At 38.4% G+C, this 23,952-nt stretch overlaps 1 protein-coding gene across 1 annotated transcript in view; it reads right to left on the reverse strand.

Annotated features, from left to right (window-relative positions):
- Positions 1–23,952, reverse strand: part of GUCY1A2 (guanylate cyclase 1 soluble subunit alpha 2) — a 152,593-nt gene that overhangs the window by 43,105 nt on the left and 85,536 nt on the right. The window contains exon 6 of the mRNA XM_030270145.4: positions 15,862–16,005. Coding sequence (XP_030126005.1) covers positions 15,862–16,005 — 144 coding nt within the window. The remainder of the gene's footprint in view (positions 1–15,861; positions 16,006–23,952) is intronic.

The following is a 23,952-nucleotide window of genomic DNA, read 5'->3' on the forward strand; positions in this document are numbered from 1 at the left end:
ACAAATTATGCTTATATGTGAAGAACCTGCTAACAAGGAAGTACACTTCCACATTAATCACAATGAAATGTTGCCAAGCAAACACAAGTTCTTTGTATCTCTAATTTCTGCCACACTGAAAAAGGCTATTTTTAAATTTGGAATGTCTTTAAAGCTGTAACCTGCACTGTACATTTCAGTGAGGCACACAGACTCCAAGCTGTAAGATAAGCTTGCTCAGATCTGACCCAATACAGCCATAGAATCACAGCGCTGCTGCTGGGTCAGTCCAAGGAGAGCCGTCCTGACACAAACCATAGCGGTGCTCAACACCCATAAAACATGGTCAGAACATGACAAATGAAGAGTAATAGCTTTCTAGCCTTCCTTGCTTCCAACCAGCTCCCAGACTTCTAGGGTAAGAATACATCGCCTTCTGCTGATTTCCGTGTTTTGTGATGTCCTCACTAGATTGTTGCAGCTGCTCAAAATAACTGGAGCAAACCAGAACAGGTAACTCTGATATCTGCCTGTCCCTGAGTTCCAGCATATTCCCGGTCATCTTTCTTTGCAGCAGATTTTTCAAAGCTATGCACTCAGTGGATTCCTCAAATGTTCACAGGACTGAAGGGAAGGTTTGTTGTAACCTTCAGGCACTAATTGATGACACTTACTTGTCTGCATCCCCTCATTTCTTGGTCTACCTTCCTGGCTATAAGTATAAGGTGATGATAAACCTAACCTCTAACTCCAGGGTAAGAATTTCTTTTTCCCTCTACAAAGCCTTGATTTTATTTAAATGAAGCAATTCATTACACAATTAGCATACAATGAATTTTAAAATATTGTTCATAAGAATGGAATCAGTTATGCTCAACCTGGAGACATTTGGAAACCTTCCCCAGAAATGATTTCTAAAAGTAAACAGTTTTGAAAATGTGCCACTTCTGTGGAGGTCACAAGTGGTGCTTCTGACGTCACCTCAGTGCAGTTCTAGAGAGTTTAAAACAGAAGGTAGCATCGAAGCACATGATTTAGCTCACCACTTTTCCATCCCGTTAGCCCTGTGCTGACACCCACAGCTGACAGCACGCTGCAGAAGAGCTGGATTACACACAAGGCAGTGTTCAAACCTGGTTAGTGAACTATCACTGACTCAAAAGATGCCTGGAAAAGGATTTGGGTCAAAGGCAGTGTAGGAAAGCAGAGGGCAATACAAGCTGGTGGGCTGGACAGTATGCTGTGGGATGCTTAGGATGCCTGGGTGTAAGGAGAACAGCAGTTGGGAAGGGAAAAAGGACTGTGGCAGCTAAGGCTGTGACACAAGATAAAACACAGGCTTTTCTGAAGGCATCCATGGCAAGGACAACAATATGTGTTCATCCGTACTAAGCCACAGTGATCCTAAATGCTGTAGCTACCAAGTCTTAAAGACCATAACTAATATGTCTGGGCATAACTATATGGAGCAAAAGAGAATTGCACTTATAGAAAATTACTTAAAAGCAAAATTCAAGGCAAGACAAAATTAACAGGGGAGGAGGAGCGTGGAGCAAGGGGACAAGTGACAGTTAAGTTTTGGTATGCTAAGCCCAGAGTGAAACAGGGCAGTAACAGAAAAATATGCACATCTGTTTTTCATGCAACAGTAAGATTTCCAGATGTGTCACAGTATCCATGGGAAAACTGTAATTCCTCCAGTGGTACTGGGCTATAAAGGTATCAACTTCTGCTAATCTAAACTAATGAGAGAACACAAGTTACGCTGCCGTTTAGGAACCTTGTCCTACTAAATTGTCAATATGCTCAGGAAGTAGTTGCATCTGGATTATTCATAACATTGTCATTAGAGTCTAAGACACATGAGGAGATGGGCTTAGCAATGTTTGTAAACAGAGCGAATTAAGGTGAATGCTTTACATAGAGGGCAACCCCATATTCACATATGCATGGACACACATCCTACTGAGGAAGCAACAATTCCAGTTAAGAATTGCTCTTTGCTAGTGTTCTTGGAAAGGAAGCAATAAAAAAACTGGTATTACAGGCCTCTCAGAAATTTCCACAAATTTCAGTGTTTTCTACAGACTGTAAACTTGCCATTCAGTTCTTATGCATTCAAATTCGCTGTTCAGAGTTGTTTTTCCTAATGGCTTTTTGTTTCTTTTCCATTTCTGTGGAGGAGAGAATGCATGTATACACAGGAGAATTTTCAGAAAGCCATCAGAGTTCCATATTGCTTTCTGATCTTCAGAAGACCAAACTAAAAGCAGCCATCTGGTGCAATTTGGTCATAGCTCCAAACTGAGGCATTTACAATGTAATTTTTTGGGGCTCAGATGCCCACTAAGCATACAAGAGATTCTAAAACATGTATTTATGTCTCACTTTCCAATTTCTCAAAAACACATTTTCATTCTTCTTGCAAAACATTGCTTAAACTTAGAATTCATTTTAATATTAGTGTTACATTGAGTTGTGCATTGATAATTCCTGCTGTTAGGGTTAGCAAAAAAACCAGTTTCGTACACATTGCATTTTTTTAAACATCTTTTCTGAGTAACAAAATTGAAATGAAAAAACAATGACAGGCTCAAGAACATCCATTACTCTGTTTGGGGCTTAATGGTACTCCCTCATATGGAGTGTGGGACATTCACCTTTTTCTAATGTAAGCCATAGAGGCTAAGCTTGGTTTTCCTCTCTCCCCTTAAGTACTGGCTACTCTTAATAATTTTTTGTCTTACCAGAAATCTTAATCTATTTTAAAAACCCATAAAATAAAGCATTTACAATAAAGCTTGGTTTAATATGAACAAAATATTTCACCACAAACAAATAATAAAAAGATACCTCAGGAGGCTCTTATCCAGCAACAATCATGACAAACACCTACCTGACATTTCTAAGTGAAGGGAAGTGGAACTACGCAGGATACAATGCTTAGCCTCATAGAAAACCAGACTGGAAACTCTGGACTGACTTATAGATTGCTGTTTGTAGAGTGTGTCTCTCTAAATTTGTGAAGACATAACTGGAGAGACAACTCTACCGTGGGAACAGCCTTTCTCCGTTCTGCAAAAGGTACAGTTGCAAGCAATCACAGTGACTCTGAATAGCTGTTCATTTCTTTTTAGTCATCAACAGTTAGTCCAAAAACTTATTCAATGTGTTCATAAGGGAACGGATCTTAGAAAAATTAATCTCATCTCCTGTAAACAATAGCCTTCATGTGTGAACAAGAGTAGGCTTTATTATTTAGCTATTTGCCATTCATTCTCATGCCTCAAAAGCTTTTTTTCTGTCCAGAGAGCAGAACATCACATAATTTAGGTATCCAATATACACAATGCAACAAATGGCAAACATCAAAGAAGAGCTCATGAAAAACAAAAAAGCTAAAAATTCTTTGGCAATTGTTCCAAAGTAATGAAGGCTCTGAGAACAGAAGAAGAATGTTATAGTGTCCTCAATATTTTTATGACTAGCAATTTCATAAGCTTCCTATGAGTCTGTTGAGGAGGAAATGGGAATGCATAAACAAACCACAAAGACATGGTCTGGTGGTGGACTTGGCAGCGCTGGGATAATGGTTGGACATGATGATCTTAAAGGTCTTTCCCTACCTAAACAATTCCATAATTCCATGACTTTATTCTGTAAAAATCTGTAGGGTAACCACACTGAAACAGATACCATGATCTCAGTCATAGCTGACAGAATTTTTGCTGCTTTTGTTATCTGAGCTATCCTAGCTATTAAATATGTCATTCCTTCAGAAAAAGGAGTTGACATTTAGCTGCAGAGATCTGTGACTAGGAACAGGCAATAAATTAGATAAGAATGTAAGAACAACTGTACTGAATCAGACCAAAAGAGCATCTAGTCCAGTACTGTGGCCTTGGAAGCAGACATAACAGACAGCCCACTATGCAATGGATGGTACCCTGGAGACAAATGGGGTTAAATGAAGGACTCACTGAAGCCTTTGAAAAATTTTCCTATTTATGATAGAGAAAAGGTTCCAGGGAGTGCCAAACAGTATGCAGTCATGCTTTTTTCTCATTGAAGTTTAAGAAAAGTGAGACTGTAAATTTTGAACACCAAATAGTTTTCTAAGCGATGTGAAGGTTTGTGATAAACACATACAGAAATAAACCCCCTAAGTTTGAACTCCATGTCATCTTTAATATTACCTTTGAAAAAGTCATTATTCAAAGTGAAAGGAGACTGATATTTTGGAGTTAGAAATAATGAAACAGCCTCTGCATCCTACAAAAATACTTTGCCCATGCTAAAATTAGCATGCAAAGAAATTAAATTAATTAGTGTTTCAGAGTTTATATAGGAAAAGGGTCATTAATTTTCATTTTGTCTTGGTGCATATAAGCTAAGAATAGCCACCATGAGCAAATCCTTGAAGACAAATAGACTTGTAACATAGAGAAGAAACTGTTCAATCCTTCTATATTCACATCCCTTTCAGTGTCTATGAACCGATGTTCAGAAATGACAGTTTCTCCTCAGAAAATCCAAGTCTCAAAGGCAGCTTAATGCAAAAGATTTTGTACTCAAATAAAAGGACCTGAATTCAGCTGCCAAGCACTTATATTTACAAATGTGCAGTTAGCTATACCAGGTTTGAAATTATCTATGAACACTGGACTGTATTTGATTAAATAAATAGGCATTTTGGTCAAAAAGACATCTGAACCATGAAGCTGTTCTCTAAGTTCAAGCAACCAGTGTGCTGTGTGTTTCAAAACATTATAGATAAGCAAGATGGCCCATACAACCAGGTCTGTAAACTGGGAAAGATGAAAAAACATACACAGATGCAAACTGAAATAACAAATAAAAGATCAAAGTCCTATAACCAGGGACTATAAATATAAAACTTTTGAGTGTACTATCTACTTTAAAGATTGGAGTGTATAGTGGTTGTCATTGTCCTACTTGAAACGCCCCCAGATGGCAGATTTTCAGACCACAAAGCTCAATTATTTTCTGACTATCATAACACCTTGAGAGCATAGCATTTATTAAAAACACTCACAGAAACACTTATTGGAATAACAGAGAAATATATTCAGTCAAGAATAAAAAGACTTCTTCAAGTTAAGGTTTTGTAAAAGTCTGCTTCTTTTAAGTAAATCATATTGATGTTCCCAAAGGAAAAAATAACTAATTCTGCAAAGTGTTGTTTGTGGCTACAGAGTGGGCACCACTATGCAGAAATGACAGTAGTAAAGCAGCAACAACAGGAGTTAGTTCCTTTCCCAAAGAAGTGTATGGCAGTTAAAAAAAGAATCTCCCTATTTTTAGGATTCTTTTTCTTCTGGTAAAGTTTTTTACTAATTTTTTTTCATCCATTTTTTAAAATGCAGCACAAACGGACCTACTACAAAGTAAGTTGTCACAGAAAGCAAAACAGGTATTCTAAAGAGAGATTATAGAAAAGACAAATTTTCAGAAAGGCACTTTCCATTTAAATTTTTGTAAGAGGTGTCACTATGTCTACAGAAAAGTGAAAATACACGCTGTTGTAAAGAACATGTTGTGTCTCCCAGATGAACATCAAATTTTAACAGTGTAAACCTATCATCACATTACCTGGGCCAGAATAACTAAAGAGCTCAGTCAAGTCTGGATCTGCATGGCTGGGAAGCAGACTTGCTTAAAAGGGACCTTGGGGTTCTCATGGACAAGCTGGCAAGGTCAGCAGAGCACTGAGAACAATCACTGGAACAACATCCCTAGGGATGTGGTGAAGTCCCCATGACTGGAAGTGTTCAAGCTGTCTTTGGACCACGTGGTCAATAATGTCATCTGGGCACAAAAAGTTGGACCAGCTGATCTTCTGAAATCCTTTCCAACACTAAATGTTGTTCTATGATTTTGTGATTTTTGACAGCTTCATTCTAATCAATTTTTGTCATTTTACACATCATAATAATGGTGAAAGTATTAGAATATTTATTTAAATGTCAAGAAATATCTTATTCATCTAGGAAAACTATATCTCAGCAAGAAATTATCCAGCACTTCTACTTTATGGCATGGAGATTTTGCAGGAGGGTAAAATGAGATCTCAGAAATACATCTCTTCCCATCTTCCTTCTCAGGGTTGATCCTTTTCTTGAAATTAAGCTCCAAAGCCAGACAAAAATCAGGTTTTCCTTCAGGATAATGATTACTTTGACTCCTCCAGGGGTTCTGCCAGGTGGAGAAATCCTCATACATTCTAATCCACTATTCCTTATACCACTTTTCACTTTCTTTTTATTGCTGACATCAAATAGGTCACATGGCAGGATTGAACATCTTCAGACTATTTGTACCATGTTTTCCCTCATCCTCCATTCAAAACTAATGTTTTTGCCTCTCCTCTCTTTTTAAAACACTAAAGCAAAACCAAAATCCAATATCAATATGGAGATTTTTATGCTAAAAAAAAAAAAAGTTCAAATTATTCAGCATAGTCTCTGAAGAGGATTATTTGCATTGAATTACTTTTACCCTAGTTTAGCTTTAAAGGAGGTATTTGAACAGAAAAGGCTGCCACAAATCCCTTGGAAGTATTGGCATTTTTTCCAAAATACTCTATGTCTCATATGAAAGGGAGCTGAAATACCATGAAACATTTAGTTTATGGATTTATTTATTACAGGAAATTCATTCTTTTTTAGGGAACTAAAGAAGAACTATTCTGAAACTGTTGAACAATGTTGCTGAACTTGTTAGCTTCAAACAGGAGGCCAAGTACAATCCTCCAGCATCCACCCCTCATTTGAACTGTTCACTCAAATATAGCATAGTGCAATGACTCACTGTTTAGCTCAGAATAATGACAACAGTTATGCCAAAGGATTTTTTAACTGATGCTTAAAACTGCAGACTTTGACTTTTCCTCTCTGAACTGTGCACGTTGGAGAAAATGGGGGAAGGCAAGTAGTGAACTGCCATTAACAAATGCACTTTCCTCTTATTAAACTTGCAGAGCAGATGCTGGCAGCTGCTCCTAAAAATGCTGTAACTGTGGATGCCAGGGTATTGAGCCAGGTCTGCACGAAGGTTAACACTTCTACAGGATTACCCCGTGGGGATAAGACACTGATCTCCATGAGACAACCCACAGACAGCTCCTCTGCGACCCAGTGCAAGGCTCTGCTTGTAACCCAGAGTCAGGAAAGAGAAGAAGAACTGAGGTGCTCTTCCTTGCAACGTGAAAAAGCTTTGTCTCTTGCTACCAGTGAGATGATTCCACCAGAAAAATGGCATTAAAGGGACAAGAGAGCTAATAGGTTGTGGAGAGGAGAACAATGCCCTTCTAATGTTATACAGTATAAAACACTGCAGGCAGCTCAGCTCTATTTCTTTTTTTTTGCTTCTTGTATTTTCAGCTGCACCTTATCCAAAACCATTCATGCAGTAGCAGACAAGGGAAAGGGGAGAAGAAGTAGATGGGACAAGGCTCTTTCTTGAATCTTTTTCTCCAGGCTGCATGTGGATGAAAGAAGGAGCTATATTAGGACTGTCATCTAGCCCACAGATGCCCAAACTGCATCATCCAGGAGGATGTGTTACTTTTGCACACTGTAAGGCTGCTGCAGGTATAATTCCATATTTCTTCTAGGGGAGGCTCAGGCCACAGGATGAAGTAGATTTGCCCTATTCACTGCCAAAAGGTACAGTTTATGATACACTGTGACTCCAGATAAAGAAAACCAATTGGATTAGGTGACTAAACTGTCGGGACCCTTGGAAGAGACAGAAACTGGATATCAGTGACTTAATGGCAGCTCCAAAGTAAGATATTGTCCAGTTTAGAAAAGAGAATGAACATAACCGAGATTACAGCAGTAAATAAATATCACCAGCGCTGGAGAGAATAGGCTTCGTTATTTTCAAGCAGGCAGACCACAACACAGGTGCTGACAGCTCAGTCACTGAAGGGAGAGGCAGATGCTGTAGCAATGCAGCACAGGGCAGCAGCTGCCTGACAGCATCTCAGCAGCTGGAAACAGACACTGGGGTAGCAACCACCTCTACAGCTTTAAAGCACATGGTATTTGCATCTCTGCATCTCCCTCTGAGGCCTCTGGGATCACCCATGCCTATTAACCCAGTGAGGCAGCAATTCAAGGCTAGCATTTTCTGGTCATGCTTACTGCATAAAAGCCAATCAAGCACTATTTTTATGCACAGTCTGTGCTGTTTCTCAGTGTATTACTGATTATCTTCTGTGAATCCTTGCAGGTTTGTGTATCCTCATATCACTATATTTTTCAACTTTTGTGTAATGTTTTTCATTTCTTCTCAGGAGATATGAAAAAATACTCTTGTAGTGTAGTGGAAACCAGACTTTTTAATTTTTATATGACAGGGAATATACCACTGGAAGAAGGGAACATACATATAGGACTTAGGAGAAATAAAATTTCAGCACTCTGCTACCTTGGATTCCCTAGCCCAGTCTTTAAATATTCATGAATTTATTTAAAATGTTATATCTCTATTATATGTAAACATATAACATCATTGTACATGCTGCAATTCTAACTTTAGATTTTTGTCTATTCTTCCCTTCATAAAGATGCAACAATATCAACCTTTTGAAATGCTGTATACACCACAGATTTAATTATTTATTCACCTGGAGGGTTGCCCTTCTATTGTTATTATTGCTTGGTATTGTCTGAATAAAGAGTCAATGTACGATAATAAAAACAGCAAGTTTCAGCTTCAGCATGGGAGTTCTCCACTGACTGTAACAGTAAAAGCCAGAATGTGAAGTTCTGGCAGCTGCAAAAAATGTCCCAACCCAAGCCTGGGGGCAAAACTGTATCATAGGATATCTTCTATCCTAGATAAATGAGAATGCAGAGGTCTTTTTCCTCATAAAGAACACAAGTTCAATCCTTTACTCTCTTTAAAGCTCTGGGGTTTCCCCCCCACCAGGTCATTGTCCCAGTAACTATTGGTATTTAGTACTCTGAAGTGAGTTTTGATCAGTGATTTAACAAAAGCTGGTAGATATACCCAGCAATTTGTTTTCTATCATAAGACGTTCTCAGGCAAAATACATTCTCTATGGAAAATTCCCAACCAGTTCTACTACTAGCCAGACATCTGGAGTGTTAGTTGGAGGCGTTTGTGTCTGGAATGACTGCTGAACCATGAGAGGTGTCACACTGTGACCTTAAAGTTAGCCCCACGACCCAGCTGCGTATCCTGTGCTCCCTGCAGGGATCTAAACCTTGAAATCCTTGCTGATTTTCCATGTGCATGTACTTATACCACCTAGAGAAGGAAATTAAAGTATCTACTCACTGTGAGGCCTCGGGACAAAGTTACAAGCTAGGTGCAGCCATCACAGCAAGGTTTAGTCTCCTTTAAGGAACAGGAAGTATGACTGAATTACAGCAGCATTTCCACACACAGCTAGAGCTACATACCATGAGTCAAAGAGCTGTGAACATGTAGCAATCACTGTGAACTAATAAACAGTGGGAAAGTTCAAAAGGTGCCCGGCTTTCTACAAGCATGTTTTATCTCTGCCACAGGGTCAAGTATAGATGGAATGGCACTCGTGCTTCCTACTTGCCAGAGACAAAATGTCAGAGAACAGATGGCATGAGAGGAGAATGGCCAGGTCTAATGAAAAAACCTCTGCTAATCTTCACATTATTAATTAGCTCCTTGCTTTTCTTTTAGATCTCTCTCTCCCAGCAATCATTAAAAAAAAAATCTCCATAGCTTTCCAGTTTACTCAACTTTAGCTTACACTAGGTTGGCAATTATGTAGCTTTGAAAGTCCTCGTAGCTTTGAAAATCTACCTTTAGCATCTACTGCAGACTTTACCTAAGAACTGACATGTGTGCCATCTGAAAGAATGAACAACCTTTTGGGAACCTTCCCTCTTCAGCAGACTAAGTGCCAGCCTAATTTTTCAGACCAGATTCTTACACAAAGCTGCTGCTGTGCACCCACTAATCATATAAACCCCACTTTACCTTCTTGTTACTGCAACACATGCAGTAACACTGTCCTACAGTGGGTATAACCTACGACTGTATTTGACAAAGTCCCTTCAAAAGAAAAGAAGTTGTAAATAATGGATGTGGTTTGTGGCTTTTAAAGATCATTATTAAAATCACACAAAAGGAAGCAGTTGAGTGAAAATGATTGGAGGGCTGAGGAAAGTGAATTTTCCCGTAGAGCAGTCTAACAAAACTTGCAATTTCCCACATTCCTGGGGAAATGTGCTTCAATCAGCTCCTCTCAGCTTGCATTTCCAAAGGCACTGGGCCAAACTGAGGAAGTGCAATCATGAACTCTCCCACGTCCAGGGAATCATCACCAGGGCTGACTTTGTCTCACCATCTCCCAAGCATGCTGTCAAGAAAAAGTACCAAGCTTCCCTGACATGCAGCTCTGAATGCTCCCCAAAATTGTCATGATGCTCTAATGCTGGTCAACCTATGAAACAACAAGCTTTTCAAAGTCTCTTAATGCAAAGGTTTATTTTGTGGAACTGTTTCTGATTTTTTCTTTCAACACAAGGCTATTTCTAATTTCCAGTTCTGCAGGCTGAAGTAGGATATTATATACCTTCCAGAGTCTGATGTAGACATTAGGAACAAGGCGAAGTTGCTAGGAGACCACAGATGGAGCAAGGAGCATTGCAGTAACGCAGCAGTTTTCACACAGGGCTGATGAGAATGCCTACATCAGCAGTCAGCCCTTCACAACTTAAAACACCAGACAACCTTTTGCTGCTTATGTAAAGATGTACATTTGGATAGAACCATTAAAGTGTTACAAAACAAGCACACCGCAACCTGAATAATAAGCAAGGCAAGAAACACTGAAAAGGATTACACAGATGATACTTGCTGCTCTCTCTCATTGTTCTTGAGAATAGCCCCTTCACTTAGAAAATAGAAATCCCATTTATACAAACAAATGTTGGCACTTCCTATGCGGGTCCTGGACCCAAGTGGCATATCACTAAAATAGAAAGGGGAATAATTAATAAACCAGCAGAAGATGCTATGCACTCTAAAATTCATTGTCCATTTCCATGTTATTTAGAAAAGTGTGCCACTCACTGTGGCCATAAGCCATTAAAATCTACAGAGCCCTTTTGACTCTTCTGTGCCCTTACTCACAAGTCAGAGTTCATGCTAGTTAAAATTTACCACTTGGCAAGCAGAGATTAGAGTTTTATCAAACTCAGGCTTTCATTGTTTCAGTTGCCATGATCACAGGTATTTAAATAGACAACATAAACCAAAACTAATGCAGCTGCATGGCTGTAAGGTCATACATCTTAGACATGCTAAAATAACGGTTCTACCCATAAAGCTTTATTTGTCAACTATATATGTGTATTTTCTATAGTTTTCCCCCCCTCCACGCAGCCCCCTCTAGGATCCGACCAGCTCAGAGATATGGGGCTGTGAGGGGAGGAAATACCAGGAGAGGGAAAAGTATTCAAAAGAGGCTCTTACCCCAGGGAAGTTGGAACAGCTCTCTTTATTCTGTGGTGTCCATGGAGAGTGGGGCAAAAGAGGAAGAGCAGAAGTTTCAGGGGTCAATATAGGTTTTGGACAGGGTGGGCTCTCCTGGCTCCCCGCCAACCCCGTTGGGGCAGGAAGGAGGATCCAGGGGTTATCAGGATCAGAGCCACAGAGGCCCGGGGAAAGCGGGGACAAAAGGGTGTCCATGAGCTCACCGTAACATATATGGAAAGTTGAAGTATAGAAAGTCTGGATCACAGCTAAAATTCAAACGGAAAAGCTGTGACTGACCAAAGTTGTAAATCTCTGTTTCAGTTCAGCTCCTTCCAGTGGGATCATCTGTCCTACGAGGTCATTAACCTGTTCACTCTTGAGGTAGGACTTACCTGACAAATATTAATTTATATATTTCATTATATAGTAGACACTGCAAGCATTTCAGATGAATACAGACTAAATTTACTCTCTTCATTTTAGAGGGAGCTACAGTAACAAGTTTTGGCATACCTGTTCACACTGTCAGTGTTTGAAATTAGATGATGTTAGTGCCTACACTGAGTGCAGCCTACAGATCCAATAATAAAATAGCTATGGCAATGCACATCCAAAGGTTAGAAGCTTCAAGTGTGTCAAGTACTCTGTCTTGATAATAAAGAAACAACTGAGCCAAATACCAGATTATTTGCCACGCAAATGCAAGGTCCTATCTACCTCACCTGAGAATAAATTAATCACATTGAAGCCAGTATCAGCTAGAAATGTTCAGCACTACTCTGTTTAGAGTATTTCACAAACTAGTCATTAGAAAGTGAGCAAAAAGAAAGGTAGGGGCATGTATTTGCTTCAGCCTGAGATTATAGTATTTACAGGTCTAATTCTCATGTTACAGTAACATAAATAATTTCAAATATAGATGGAATTTTTCTGCTTTAGGAAAACATCTTGAAATGTGTTTCAAATTGCTGTGGTAGGGCTCAACCATTATGTTTTAGACAGGAACACCTGCACACAATTAATCTAAATAATTGTAGTTAATTTCAGCAGCTTCAAGTAAATAGTTTATTTTTCCTCTGAGTTCCCAGTTCTTATCTCTTCATGACCCTATTACATAAACCTTCATACACCACAAAAATAAGCTGATAATTTTCTCTGGGGAAATCTCATTAGTAGAAACTAGGTATGTTCTGTCACAGCAGCCCTTTGGAAAAAAAAAAAATGAAAAGGAGATCTTTCTCTTTCTTTGGGATATATACCACACACTGATTAATTAGGTAAGCTTTGAAGCATGATAAAAATTTATCCAAGTAATAATATTCTCTGAGAATTCCATATCTGCACTGCAACCTTTCACTAAAGGTCAATGCCATCAAAAATTCCTCTTACAGCATTATCTCTAGCGATTAAAATTAATGTAATTCCACTTTATCTAAAAAAATGTAGTAAAGTATGAAGTACATCCTAAACTCAAGTAACACTCACTTAAATGTAGGAGGCAATTTTAAATCAATATTTTCAGACTAAAGTCATAAAGCACTACATATAAATAGTTGTACAGAATGTAAATCAAAAGAGTGCTTCCAAAGTAAAATTTTATGCTGAAAGGATAAAAATGTATATGGAATTCTACATGAAGTGTCTGAAGTAAAAGTCCCTCTTTTGTACTAAGACCTTAGCTCATTCTAAAGTAACGGGATTTTACCTCTAGTATACCTGAGTTTAAAAAAAATCACACAGGGACCTGAAGCCTCCTCCATCACTTGCAGGGTGAGTTCAGTCCATTTCCTGTTAAAAACATTTCTTTGTAAGAGGGCAGGCTGTGTTACAACGCTGATGATAAGATTTGTGGATTCTGTTATAATAGAGCTCACTCTCTCTTTCTGCAAAATAACAGATTCTCATTACCCTTCAAGTCCCAGGCTGCTCACACAGGCAAAAGGAGTGCAGGCACAGAGTCCCCATCCTGCTCATTCATTTGTGCTGCCCCTGGCTCTGCTGGAAGTGCCGAATGCCTGAGTAGGTGTCAGCTGCACACCATGGTGCTCTCTCATCAGCGTGCTATGAGCCCTGACTCAGAGCAGGGGGCAGCATCTGGATACAAACCAGACCTGCTTCATACACCTGGCCACCACCCTGAGGACCATCACTGCTCACTGCCCATGCTAGCACTGCTCTAAGGGGCAGATTTTCCATAGAGTCTACATAGTTGTACAAACAATTTATTTTTCTGATCACTACCATGAATACCTTCATATGGTAACTGTGTACCCACATAACAAGCCTTGCTTCTTCATCTATAATGCACTTAAAAATCTTATCCTAAATTCCTGTTTATGTGATATGGTATTTTTTTAATTTATTCATTCACCTTTTCATTCTAACTATTTGAGAATGGAAGTGTCACTTAATAGGATATCCACTGCTATCACAGGGATGAATATTTCAAGAATCACAAAAAATAAATCCTTGCATTCTGGTGAATTTAGCATTAAGATGACAACAAAATTTATCTATCAAACTAATTTAAAAAAATACATATTCCATAAACATTCACACAGGGCAACCTAAAAGTTAAGTCATATGCTTAAGAGCTGTTCAAGCACTTAAACCAATACAGGCTTGGGGCCATGATGACTCTCCTGAGAACCTTGTTAAAGTGCTTGACCACATCTTCCTTATATCCAATCTGAACTTCCCCTGATGCTGCTTTAAGGCATTTTAATGCACATGGAACAATTGCTGATGGGAATCTGTGGCACAATGGGCCCCTTCATGTTTTTTTTTAATGTAAGAAACTGCCGACTAACAAAAATAGAGATCACGCTAGCCAATTTAACATTTTCTGGAAGGAAAATGTCATGCCAACTGAATTTAGAAATTATGAATATGTTTTTAACTGTGATGATCATTGACATAGCCACTAGGAAAAACTATGCATTCCTTGCCACTTGTAGGAGTACTCATGTGACAGAGTGTAGAAGCTCACAGCATAGACAACCACATTTAGGTTCCGTACATAGATTTCCCTTACAGAAAACAGAAAAAGTACACATTTTTAGGAAGTGATTCATTTCATCCTAGAGAAGACATCTAAACTAGGACAAACTAAAGTAGACTTCTCCAAAAGTCCTTATTGTTTACAGGGTAAATATATCCACCTGTGAGGAACCCTGATTTTAATAAATTTTAAAACAAATCAGAATAAGCCTCTATGAAAGATAAGCTTTATTTTTAAGCACAGTTTCCAGGTTAGGTACCAAGGTAACAACATTCTACAATATCACCATCCTTCCTGCCCTGAAATCTATTAAACCTAAAACTGAAGACAAAACAATTAAGAAATTATGATGAGCTTCTCAGTACCTCTACTTTCAGGTTAAGTATGATGAACTGATTTTTTTCCTTCTGAATTCTAAAGGACGTTTATTAGCACTTTTTGAAAATATTTGGTCATTCCCATCATTTTATTCTATACTATAGTTAGTATAGTATACTATAATAGTATACTATACTATTCTATATTTATTAAAATAGTATACTATTCTATATTTCCTCTGCAATGTCTTTATAGTCTTTCTTTTACAGGTTTTCTTATGCAGACAGTGAAAGTAAGAGGAATTTTCTGAAAAATAATGTGTGGTAATGAAAACCATCACAAAAAGTGAGTCTCCGAGTAAAACATAAACCTTCAAAATTTCCCTACAATTAAAGCAATGACTCAAAATAAAGTGAAAATACAAAGTGGCTCTGGAAGACACTCTCCCAGCCTGTAACAGTATAGTCAGCAAATATTAATTGCCTATAGGTTTTGGAAAAGCAAATAAAATCAATCAAAAAAAAATATTTCAGTAGGATTAAATTAACATCTGTTTGAAATAGTTTTATATCAAAACTGAAAATTTTATGTCTTCTGGTATCTTCAGTTTTTGATGCTTATTTTGTGTTCAATGAATGTTCACATGAAGCTTTAATAGAATTTTCAATATGCATAGTCCAACATATTTTTTCAGAAGGGTATTCTTTTGAATATGTTGTTATAGGACCAAAAGAAGCAGAACAGCAGAGGAACTTGAAAATGTTACAAAAGGACATCTGTTTTTCCCTCCCTGTACCAAAGTTGGGGACGGAAATGGCATAGCATGGGAAGGAAGCACATTAACAATGAGAAAGAACAGGCAGACCATAGACTCCTCTTTTATGCAGGTTCACATTGATTTGGAGAAGAGGCATGTGGCCCATCAGAGCTGCAGACATCTGTGGATACCATGCACAAGTGTAAACTCCCTGGCACAGAATATAACAAAATGAATCAGGTTCATGTATCACTGACTAGCTGAGAATAAAGAGCAAAGGGGTTACCTTAATCGGGCTTCCATCTGGAGTAAGAACCTCTTCTGAAAGCTCCATCATCTTCAGTGCCATCAGGGCAATGGCTTTGGCATGACTAAGGCTTTTCTTATGGAGCCCTGCTGCAACGCAGTACGCATCACCTATTGTTTCCACCTGCAGCAATCAGACAAACCCGGTGTTATGGCGTGATAATGAGAGGGGAACCCTGCCATTAGGGCTGCAATCAAATAGTTGCTAAAACATGTGAGCAAAACATCCATAAATAAGCAATTAGACAAAAGAACATAATTACCTGAGTCTGCAAACAGGTACAGTGGAAACCTGACAAGGAACAGCACAGTGGTTTATCACCTAATAACTAAAGAAGATTGTCTAGAACAGTGTAGGGCATCAGCTGAGATATGGCAACATTCTCCCACAGAAAATTGCATTCTCCTAAATGAGAAATCACTTGCAGTTTCATTTCATACTATCCTGGCTGAGCTGCTGTTGGGTAAGAGTAGTGCCACATAATTATAATTCATAATTAGTACTTGATATGCTAGAAAATTATATCAGGAAGAGAATTAGAAAAAGCAAAACATCACCATAAAAAACAGTGAAGTCTATCTAACTTCTCATTAGCAGGTAGCTCTTCCTGGTATAATTTATGAACAGATGCTATTGCTACAGACTTTTGCCTGCATCTTTGTCCCTTATTTTCAAATAAGGACTGATGTCTCTGTCTACCATGCAGGCTGTCGTACTCTGCATTTCCTAACTGCAGGCGTGAAGTTCAGCAGACTGGTCTCTTCAGGCAGGCCTTACTGGTCTCTTATCCTGATTTGCTTTAAAAAGAGCTGCCCCCAGGAGGAAGTGGGAGCAAAATGAATTGCAGAAGCCCTCTGGCTCTGGATAAAGGCAGCCTGAGAAACACTGCAGCCCTCAAGGCCTGCAGCTTTATTTACAGCATTGTGTTTTGCAGTCTGTTTGCTTACACATCTGTAACATTCTCACACAAAATCCATTAACATGAGCCCAAGCAGACCTCAAGGATTAGCTTAGCTTTTGTGACATAACTAACCTGGCTTTCACCCTGCAAACAACACTACAGGAATGCCAGAAAATGCTTCAGCAAAGACTAGGGTGGGAAGAAAGGAAGCACTGAGAAAGGAGTTATTCAGAGAATACATATAGTTGATTCATATTTCTGCAGAGAATCTACTAAGTAGTACACCTGGATCTTCTCAGATTAATTTCCAGTCTTGATAAACTGGAAATAGTATCTCAATACAAATAGTACCTGAAATAGTCAGCATGAACCCAGAGCATGAACCTAGAACAGGTTGAGCAAACACTCTGCACCACCAAACAATCTGCTGCAAGCCCATTGTGAAATTTGCCACCTTAACCTTTCTGGCTAATTGTGCAGGAGGATGTAAATATAGATAAGAAGTTGAAGGTTTCTCCTGAGCTGAGACAGCCATTAGAGTTCCTTCAACAGCTTTGAAAGCTCCTAATAGTACTTGTATATAGAACAAAACATGTCGAGCAATCAATACTGCTGCCTGCCTGTTTGAGGCATCTCTGGGTGTCTGTCCATAAGAAGCAGACACTACCAATGCCCTGCAGTTTAGGAGTTTGTTTTTCCAAAGATAAATGGAGGGGCAAGAATATTGCAGTGGCTGGTGAAAAATGTAGAAACTGAGCAAAAAAAACAAACAAGCACAGTGAGAAGAAGTATCAGAAGTTAAAAAGACAGTGTGGAAGAATTAGATGTTTAAAAATGCTCTAAATTGGAAGGAAGCATTAGCAGAAATCCATTGTCATTCTTTAAAATAGTGAACATCAGTAGGAATAGACTCAAAGGAGTTACTACAGAAAGAGCTTAGTCTATGATGTCAAATACAAAAATTAAATACAAATTCTGCTTCTTGTTGAATGGCCTAATTTCAGAATTGCTTTTCCACTGAAGTTGGTTGCATAGATGTGGGATCATATACTGTTCCTACAGTGTTCAGACAAAACTGCTTATTTTGTTAGCTTCTTCCCCCTTGGAAATTTCCATAGCTGTAATTTAACAACTAAATTCCACACACTGAATGTACTGTACCTCCAGAAAAAGAGGACTGAAGCTGCCTCATATTCATCTTTATACAAAAATAAAAATTATATTAATGCTATTACTCTTTAAAATGCTTGTCCCTGTGGAGCTCATCTGACAGCAATATTGGAGAAGCAGGGGAAGAACTACGACTACTTAGACTGACCTGGTAATTTAAACTGGATGTGATGAGACAGGCCTGTCTAATGATTAATCATCGAGTAACTCCATTTTCAGTCACTTCTAGGATTTTCTCCAGCTAAGCATTGAAGCTGAGATTTTAGTTATGAGTACCTCTACCAAATTTTAACCTTGGTTCCATCTTTCTTCAAAATCAGATTTGACAAATCTTCCAAAAGTTCCACGAGTTCTTGTAATTCAGACTGTTCATGGCATTTGTGTTTGGTCCACTTGTATGGAGTAATAAATTCATGGAATGGTTTCGGTTGGGACATTTCAAAATTATCTAGTTTCAGTTCCCCTGCCATGGACAGAGATAACTTCCACTAGACCAGGCTGCATAAAGCTCCATCCAACCTGGCCTTGAACACTTCCAGGGATGGGGCATCCACAGCTTCTCTGAGCAGCCTGTTTCAGTCTCTCAACACTTTCATTGTGAAGAATTTCTTCCTTATATCAAGTACAGTCACTTTTGGTTCATAACCAATGACTGTTGTCATAACAACAGGCCTTGGTAGAATGTCTCTCTCCATCTTTCTTATAGGGCCCATTTATGCATCAAAGGTCACAAGATCTTCCCTTTTCTAGGTGGAACAACCCAACTCTCAGCCTGTCTTCATAGGAGAGGTGCTCCAGTCCTTTGGTCATTTTTGTGGCCCTCCTCTGGACTCATTCCAAGACATCCATGTCCTTTTTTTTCTTAGGACACCAGAGCTGGATGTGGCACTGCAGGTGGGGTCTCACCAGAGCAGAGCAGGAATCACCTGCATTGACCTGCTGGCCACATTTTTCACTGATGCATCCCAGAGTATGGTTGTCTGTCTTTGGCTGCAAGTACACATTGCTGGCTCATGTCTAACTTTTCATCTACCAATATTCCCGAGACCTTTTTCAGAGGGATGGTCTCAATCCACTCATCCACCAGTCTGTATTAATACTGGGATTGCCCTGACCCAGATGGAGAACCTTCACCTGGCCTCACTGAACTTCACAAGGTTATATGAAGACGTTAAAATAGAGACTGCAATAAAAGTGATACATCGCACTTCAGAATTTCAGGCTGGGTCCCTGAGTGAGTCAGATGCACACAGGGAAGAAGGGAATTTCTCTTGTCTTAGCTGAGGAGTAGCAATTGGACTAGAAATGCAAAGTACTGCTTATAGCTTGCTCCAAAGTATCATCTGGGTCTTGGAACTGTGCACACAAGACAGCAACCTACTCCATAAATATTCAATGTCAATAGGATTAAAAGAAAAGGCAGGCACTACTCAAACTGTCTAAAAATTGCTGCACCCAGATCTATTTGATACTCTCAATGAGTATGATGATATACAGCAATGAAACTCCAGAGGAAATCTCTACCATGTGATAAACTAGATTCTGAGTTTTTGACTTTGTAATGTGACTTTTAAGACACATTAGTAGTAGTAGTATATATGATTTTTATATTCTTCCTAGATACATATGCAGGAAAAGATATTTTGCTTTCAATCTTTTAAGACTGGCATGCCTTAACCTGCTTCTTTAAAAAAGTAAAATATATTCTGTTCTGAATATTAAAGCCGTTTTTGTATATGACTGACAGTTTCCCATTAATAAGACTTAGTATATTTATTCTGGAATTAAATTACAGTTTCTTACTTGCTCCCAATAGTTCTAGCTACTCACTGATTGTCTGGCCTACTGTTACCAACTTTTCATCCCTTTTCACTGATTTACACTTACTATAGCCAGCTTCACTGGTATTTTCATTAATTGGGAATTAATACAAAGTACCACAAAAGAGAAGTTGAACATGAATTTCAAAATTAGACCCACTTCTAAAAACTGCATAATAGAATTTTTAGTCTTAAGTAACAAATGAAGAATCCAGTAAACACTGCTATTCAAAAGTCTCCTCTAAAGCCTTCTGTAATTTTTCAGTCACTGGAACTCTCCAAATGTTTTCCAGTCATCAGGCCTTCAAAAAATGCCATATTAAAGTTAATAATTAGTTGAAGTGGTTGTGTGTGCTCTTCAGTTCAGGAAAACTTTCTAGACAGTTATCCCAACACCAAATACTGAAGAGTGATAATGCATGCAATTGCAGCAGGAGAAAATGCCTTCTGCTTTCAAGAAGGCATTTTCTATATAGCCAGCTTCTGTTGGTCCTCAGTAGATAGCATATGTCTGCTTTAGATGTGAACAGCAATTTTTAAAGAGGGTGAACCCATAGTAATTGTCCTACAGTCACTTATCCTTAATTCATAACCATTTGAGATGGAATATGATTTGCAGATCAATTTGGTAGCACAGAGGTCAGAATGTAATGTCTCAAATTCTAAAATGTCCAGAGAAAAGAGATTAATAACCTGATCCCTGGTCAGCTCCAACAGATCCTTTCCAACTACCAGCACCTAAACCTTGCATTATCTTTCATTATTAAACTGAGAAACTGAAAATTTAAGCCAAATGATGTTCCATGGATATGAAATCAGGGTGTTGTTTCAGTGACAGGTTTTAAGGGAAAATGTGTGCACTGAAGTAACATCCCTTCTTTGCATCCTTAATCCTGAATTCATGCATATGTGCCAGTCATTAACTTTCTGAACTTCTAGAGGTAACAAAAGAAACTGACGTGTCACACTTCATTTCACAGAGTGACATACATGGGGCAGAGATGACATTTGGTATATCAAATGGCAGGCCAAAGATTTTTCATCTAAAATATTCAGGAATTCAAATATTCAATTCTAATCAGTCCTATTTAAAACCTTTTTCAAAGCATAACTTGGAAATAAACATAAAAATATATATAATTGCAGAGGTCACTGTGGCAATTCTAATCTGAAATTTTTACTGCAATCAGAAATATTAAACACACTGAAAGAAGTAGCTGCAGGGAGAATTGGTTCTAGTTTTAGTCCTGTCTCTCTCAGCAGGCTTCCTGTGAAAACCTAATATATAATATGTATTAGAACTATTACAATGGAGTACTCACTACTATTCTTTTCAGGTAAGAGACATAAATAAGTCTGAGTGTGGTTTGTTTGTTTTTAAAGGGTTATATTATATCAATCAGGCATCTTTGTTTACAATCAAAATGAAAATACATACCAAAAATGGGTCTGAAAATTCAAAAGTTGCTGTCTTTTTTCAGGAAAAAAACCTACCTTTAAGAGCATGTCTTTTGTAGATCCTTCACCTTCCTCTGAAGGGTACTTATGTACTATTGTTTCCATCTCTAAAATACTCACAGGGCTGCATACATATTTATTATCTCACTCATAAGGGTTGTAATATTTAGCACCCATTTAACCTAAAATAATTTATGTCACTGTCCCTTATAGCCTGTTCAACAATGCTTTTTAAAAAATAAATTGGAAATAAAAAGTAAGTCTGCCTTCCAGTTCAGGATAAAGAACAACAGGATACTCCTGCTACACACAGATGACCAGAATAAAGGATTACTTTGGAAAGCAAATATGTAAGAATTGCATCTCAAATGTGTGGTAAAGGTTTCTCTTCCTTGAGAAAAGGGCCACGTTTGAGGAAAAATATATTATGCTGCTCAAATTTTTTTGCGTGTGTTTTCCACTGACATATATGGGTAATCTGCATAATCTGCATAAGTGTATCATACACATAAAGTTTAGATAGAATACCCAGACTTAGACATTCTTTAGCCATGTCTTGATTTCTTACCCTTCTTTTTATAGAGTTACAGATGTTTCTTCCAATTGAATTGAGTTTCCATATGCATCAAATCCTGCTTGTGGTCTCCCCCCTTTCTGCTATTTTAATCACCAGAAATATTTATTTCTGCTTAAGTAAGTATGTGCTCATAATCACTGTAATTTTAAGTTGGCAAGGAAACTTGGAATATTAAAAAATTTCTCTGTGCTCCACACCCTGTTTACAGACACAGTGTACAAAGTGTATATGCTATGTTTAGCTGAAGAGAAGATCACTACTAAATTGTTTCTTATCACAAATGAGTAATCTGCCAATAGCCTGAAACTATCCTACTGCTGGGAGATACTGTATAAAACTTTATTTCATAAAGCTGAAATAATAACAAACAGCAGTTGCAATTATATCAGTTTCCTCTTAAAGAGCTTGAGAGTGAAGGCAACAGAAATAATGAGCATGGAAAGGGGTAATGCTTTAGCTAATTGCAGTTTAATGCTCTTCTGTTCATCTCTTTACTATTCTCTCTGAGAAAACTAACTTTTCCAGTTTGTTTGGGTCATTTTTTTACCTGCACTGAAGAGCATTATTCTCCATCTTAACCTGCCTCTCTCTCCTTTTGCCTGTTTCCTATGCACGTTTACCTTCTCCTACCAAAATACAGACACAGCATTCTCAGCGCATACAATGTGTACTGAGCAGTTAACACTTTTTAAAATACAGTCTGTAAAAATAATCTAGAATTTTAAAATGTAGCTGTCTTTTATAACAAAATGTGTGGGGTGTTTTTCTTGATAACAATATTTGCACCTGCATCAACCTACAGTTGATACCAAATGGGGGAGACAGGTTAATTGTCAATTTGTTCTAGGGCTGGGCTGCCATCCTGAGTGACTTGTACAAGCAGGATGAATTGGAAGCTTATGAAATTCAGTAAGGACATGTGCGAAGTTCTGTCCCTGGGAAAGAATTTCTCTGGAACTGATACAGCAAAATTGCTGAAGAGTGGCTCTTTGAGAGAGACCCTCGGGGTCTTGCTGGGCAGTATATGTCAGCCAGCAATGAGTCCTGGGAACAAAGATGGCAATGACATTCTGGATGTATGAACAGAGGCCAGAGAAGTGCCAATCACCCCCTACTCAGCACTTGTTAGACTCAGATCCACATCCACTTTGGGGGTCCTCAGTGCAAGACAGAGATTGACAAACTGGATCCAACTCATTAGAGCCAGCAAGATGGTGGGGGCTGGAGCACCTGGGAAAAGGGGCTGGGAGAGCTGAGCTTGTCCACACTGGAGCAGAGATGGCTTCATGACACTTGAGGGGATAGAAATGGGCTCTCCACAGTGGTGGAGGGTAAGAGAGCAAGAGAAAAAACAAAATCAGCATCCTTATGGATTAGGAGACACAGAAACCTGTGAAACTTACTGACAACAAGGTCTTACTCAGATAAAAAGACGCTTTTTAAAGCAATCAAGCATCTGCAGACTGAAGATTTTCATAGATGCTTCAGCAAATATGAGGATAAGGATTATAATCTTTTTATTTTAGGGGGTAAATCTCAAAATGAAAATGCTAAAAAGAAGTTTGCTCTGTGTGTCTTCTAGCATTGATTGATATTATTTTGATCTGAAGACTTGGATTTTGTTTCTTAAGAAGCAAAGTCAGAGTAAATTCTATACATACTCCTCAGCCTAGACTTACTGGAGCACATCTTAACTTCCTGCACACCCAGGCTGCATTTCCATGGGAGCATATAAATATTAAAGGAGATAGTTTTATAAATTTCATCCCAGCATGAGGCCAAAATACAGGTTATGAATGGACATTGCACGGGAAATTATCACAGCCTATAGTAAAGACCTATGCTTTCACAAAATATTCATTATGCTGTTTATCCATATTTCATTCCATCTGCAAGACTGAACTACACAGTACCTCAAAACTATATATTACTTTTATGAAAGCTGAAATGTCTTCCCTCTAAAGGAATAGTGAAATTCAGCCTTAAAATGAAATTCTTGCAAGTCTAACTGTAAAGGAAACCTTTGAAGTTATTAATATCTCACACAGGCTTTTCTTTCATCTGTTTTTTGCCCTAAGTTGTACAGCAAGAGAATAGGGAAAAGGCTGTGGTATATGGCAACATGGTGCTTCAGATTTATAATT

Source organism: Taeniopygia guttata, chromosome 1, assembly GCF_048771995.1.
Source record: "Taeniopygia guttata chromosome 1, bTaeGut7.mat, whole genome shotgun sequence".
NCBI lineage: Eukaryota > Metazoa > Chordata > Aves > Passeriformes > Estrildidae > Taeniopygia > Taeniopygia guttata.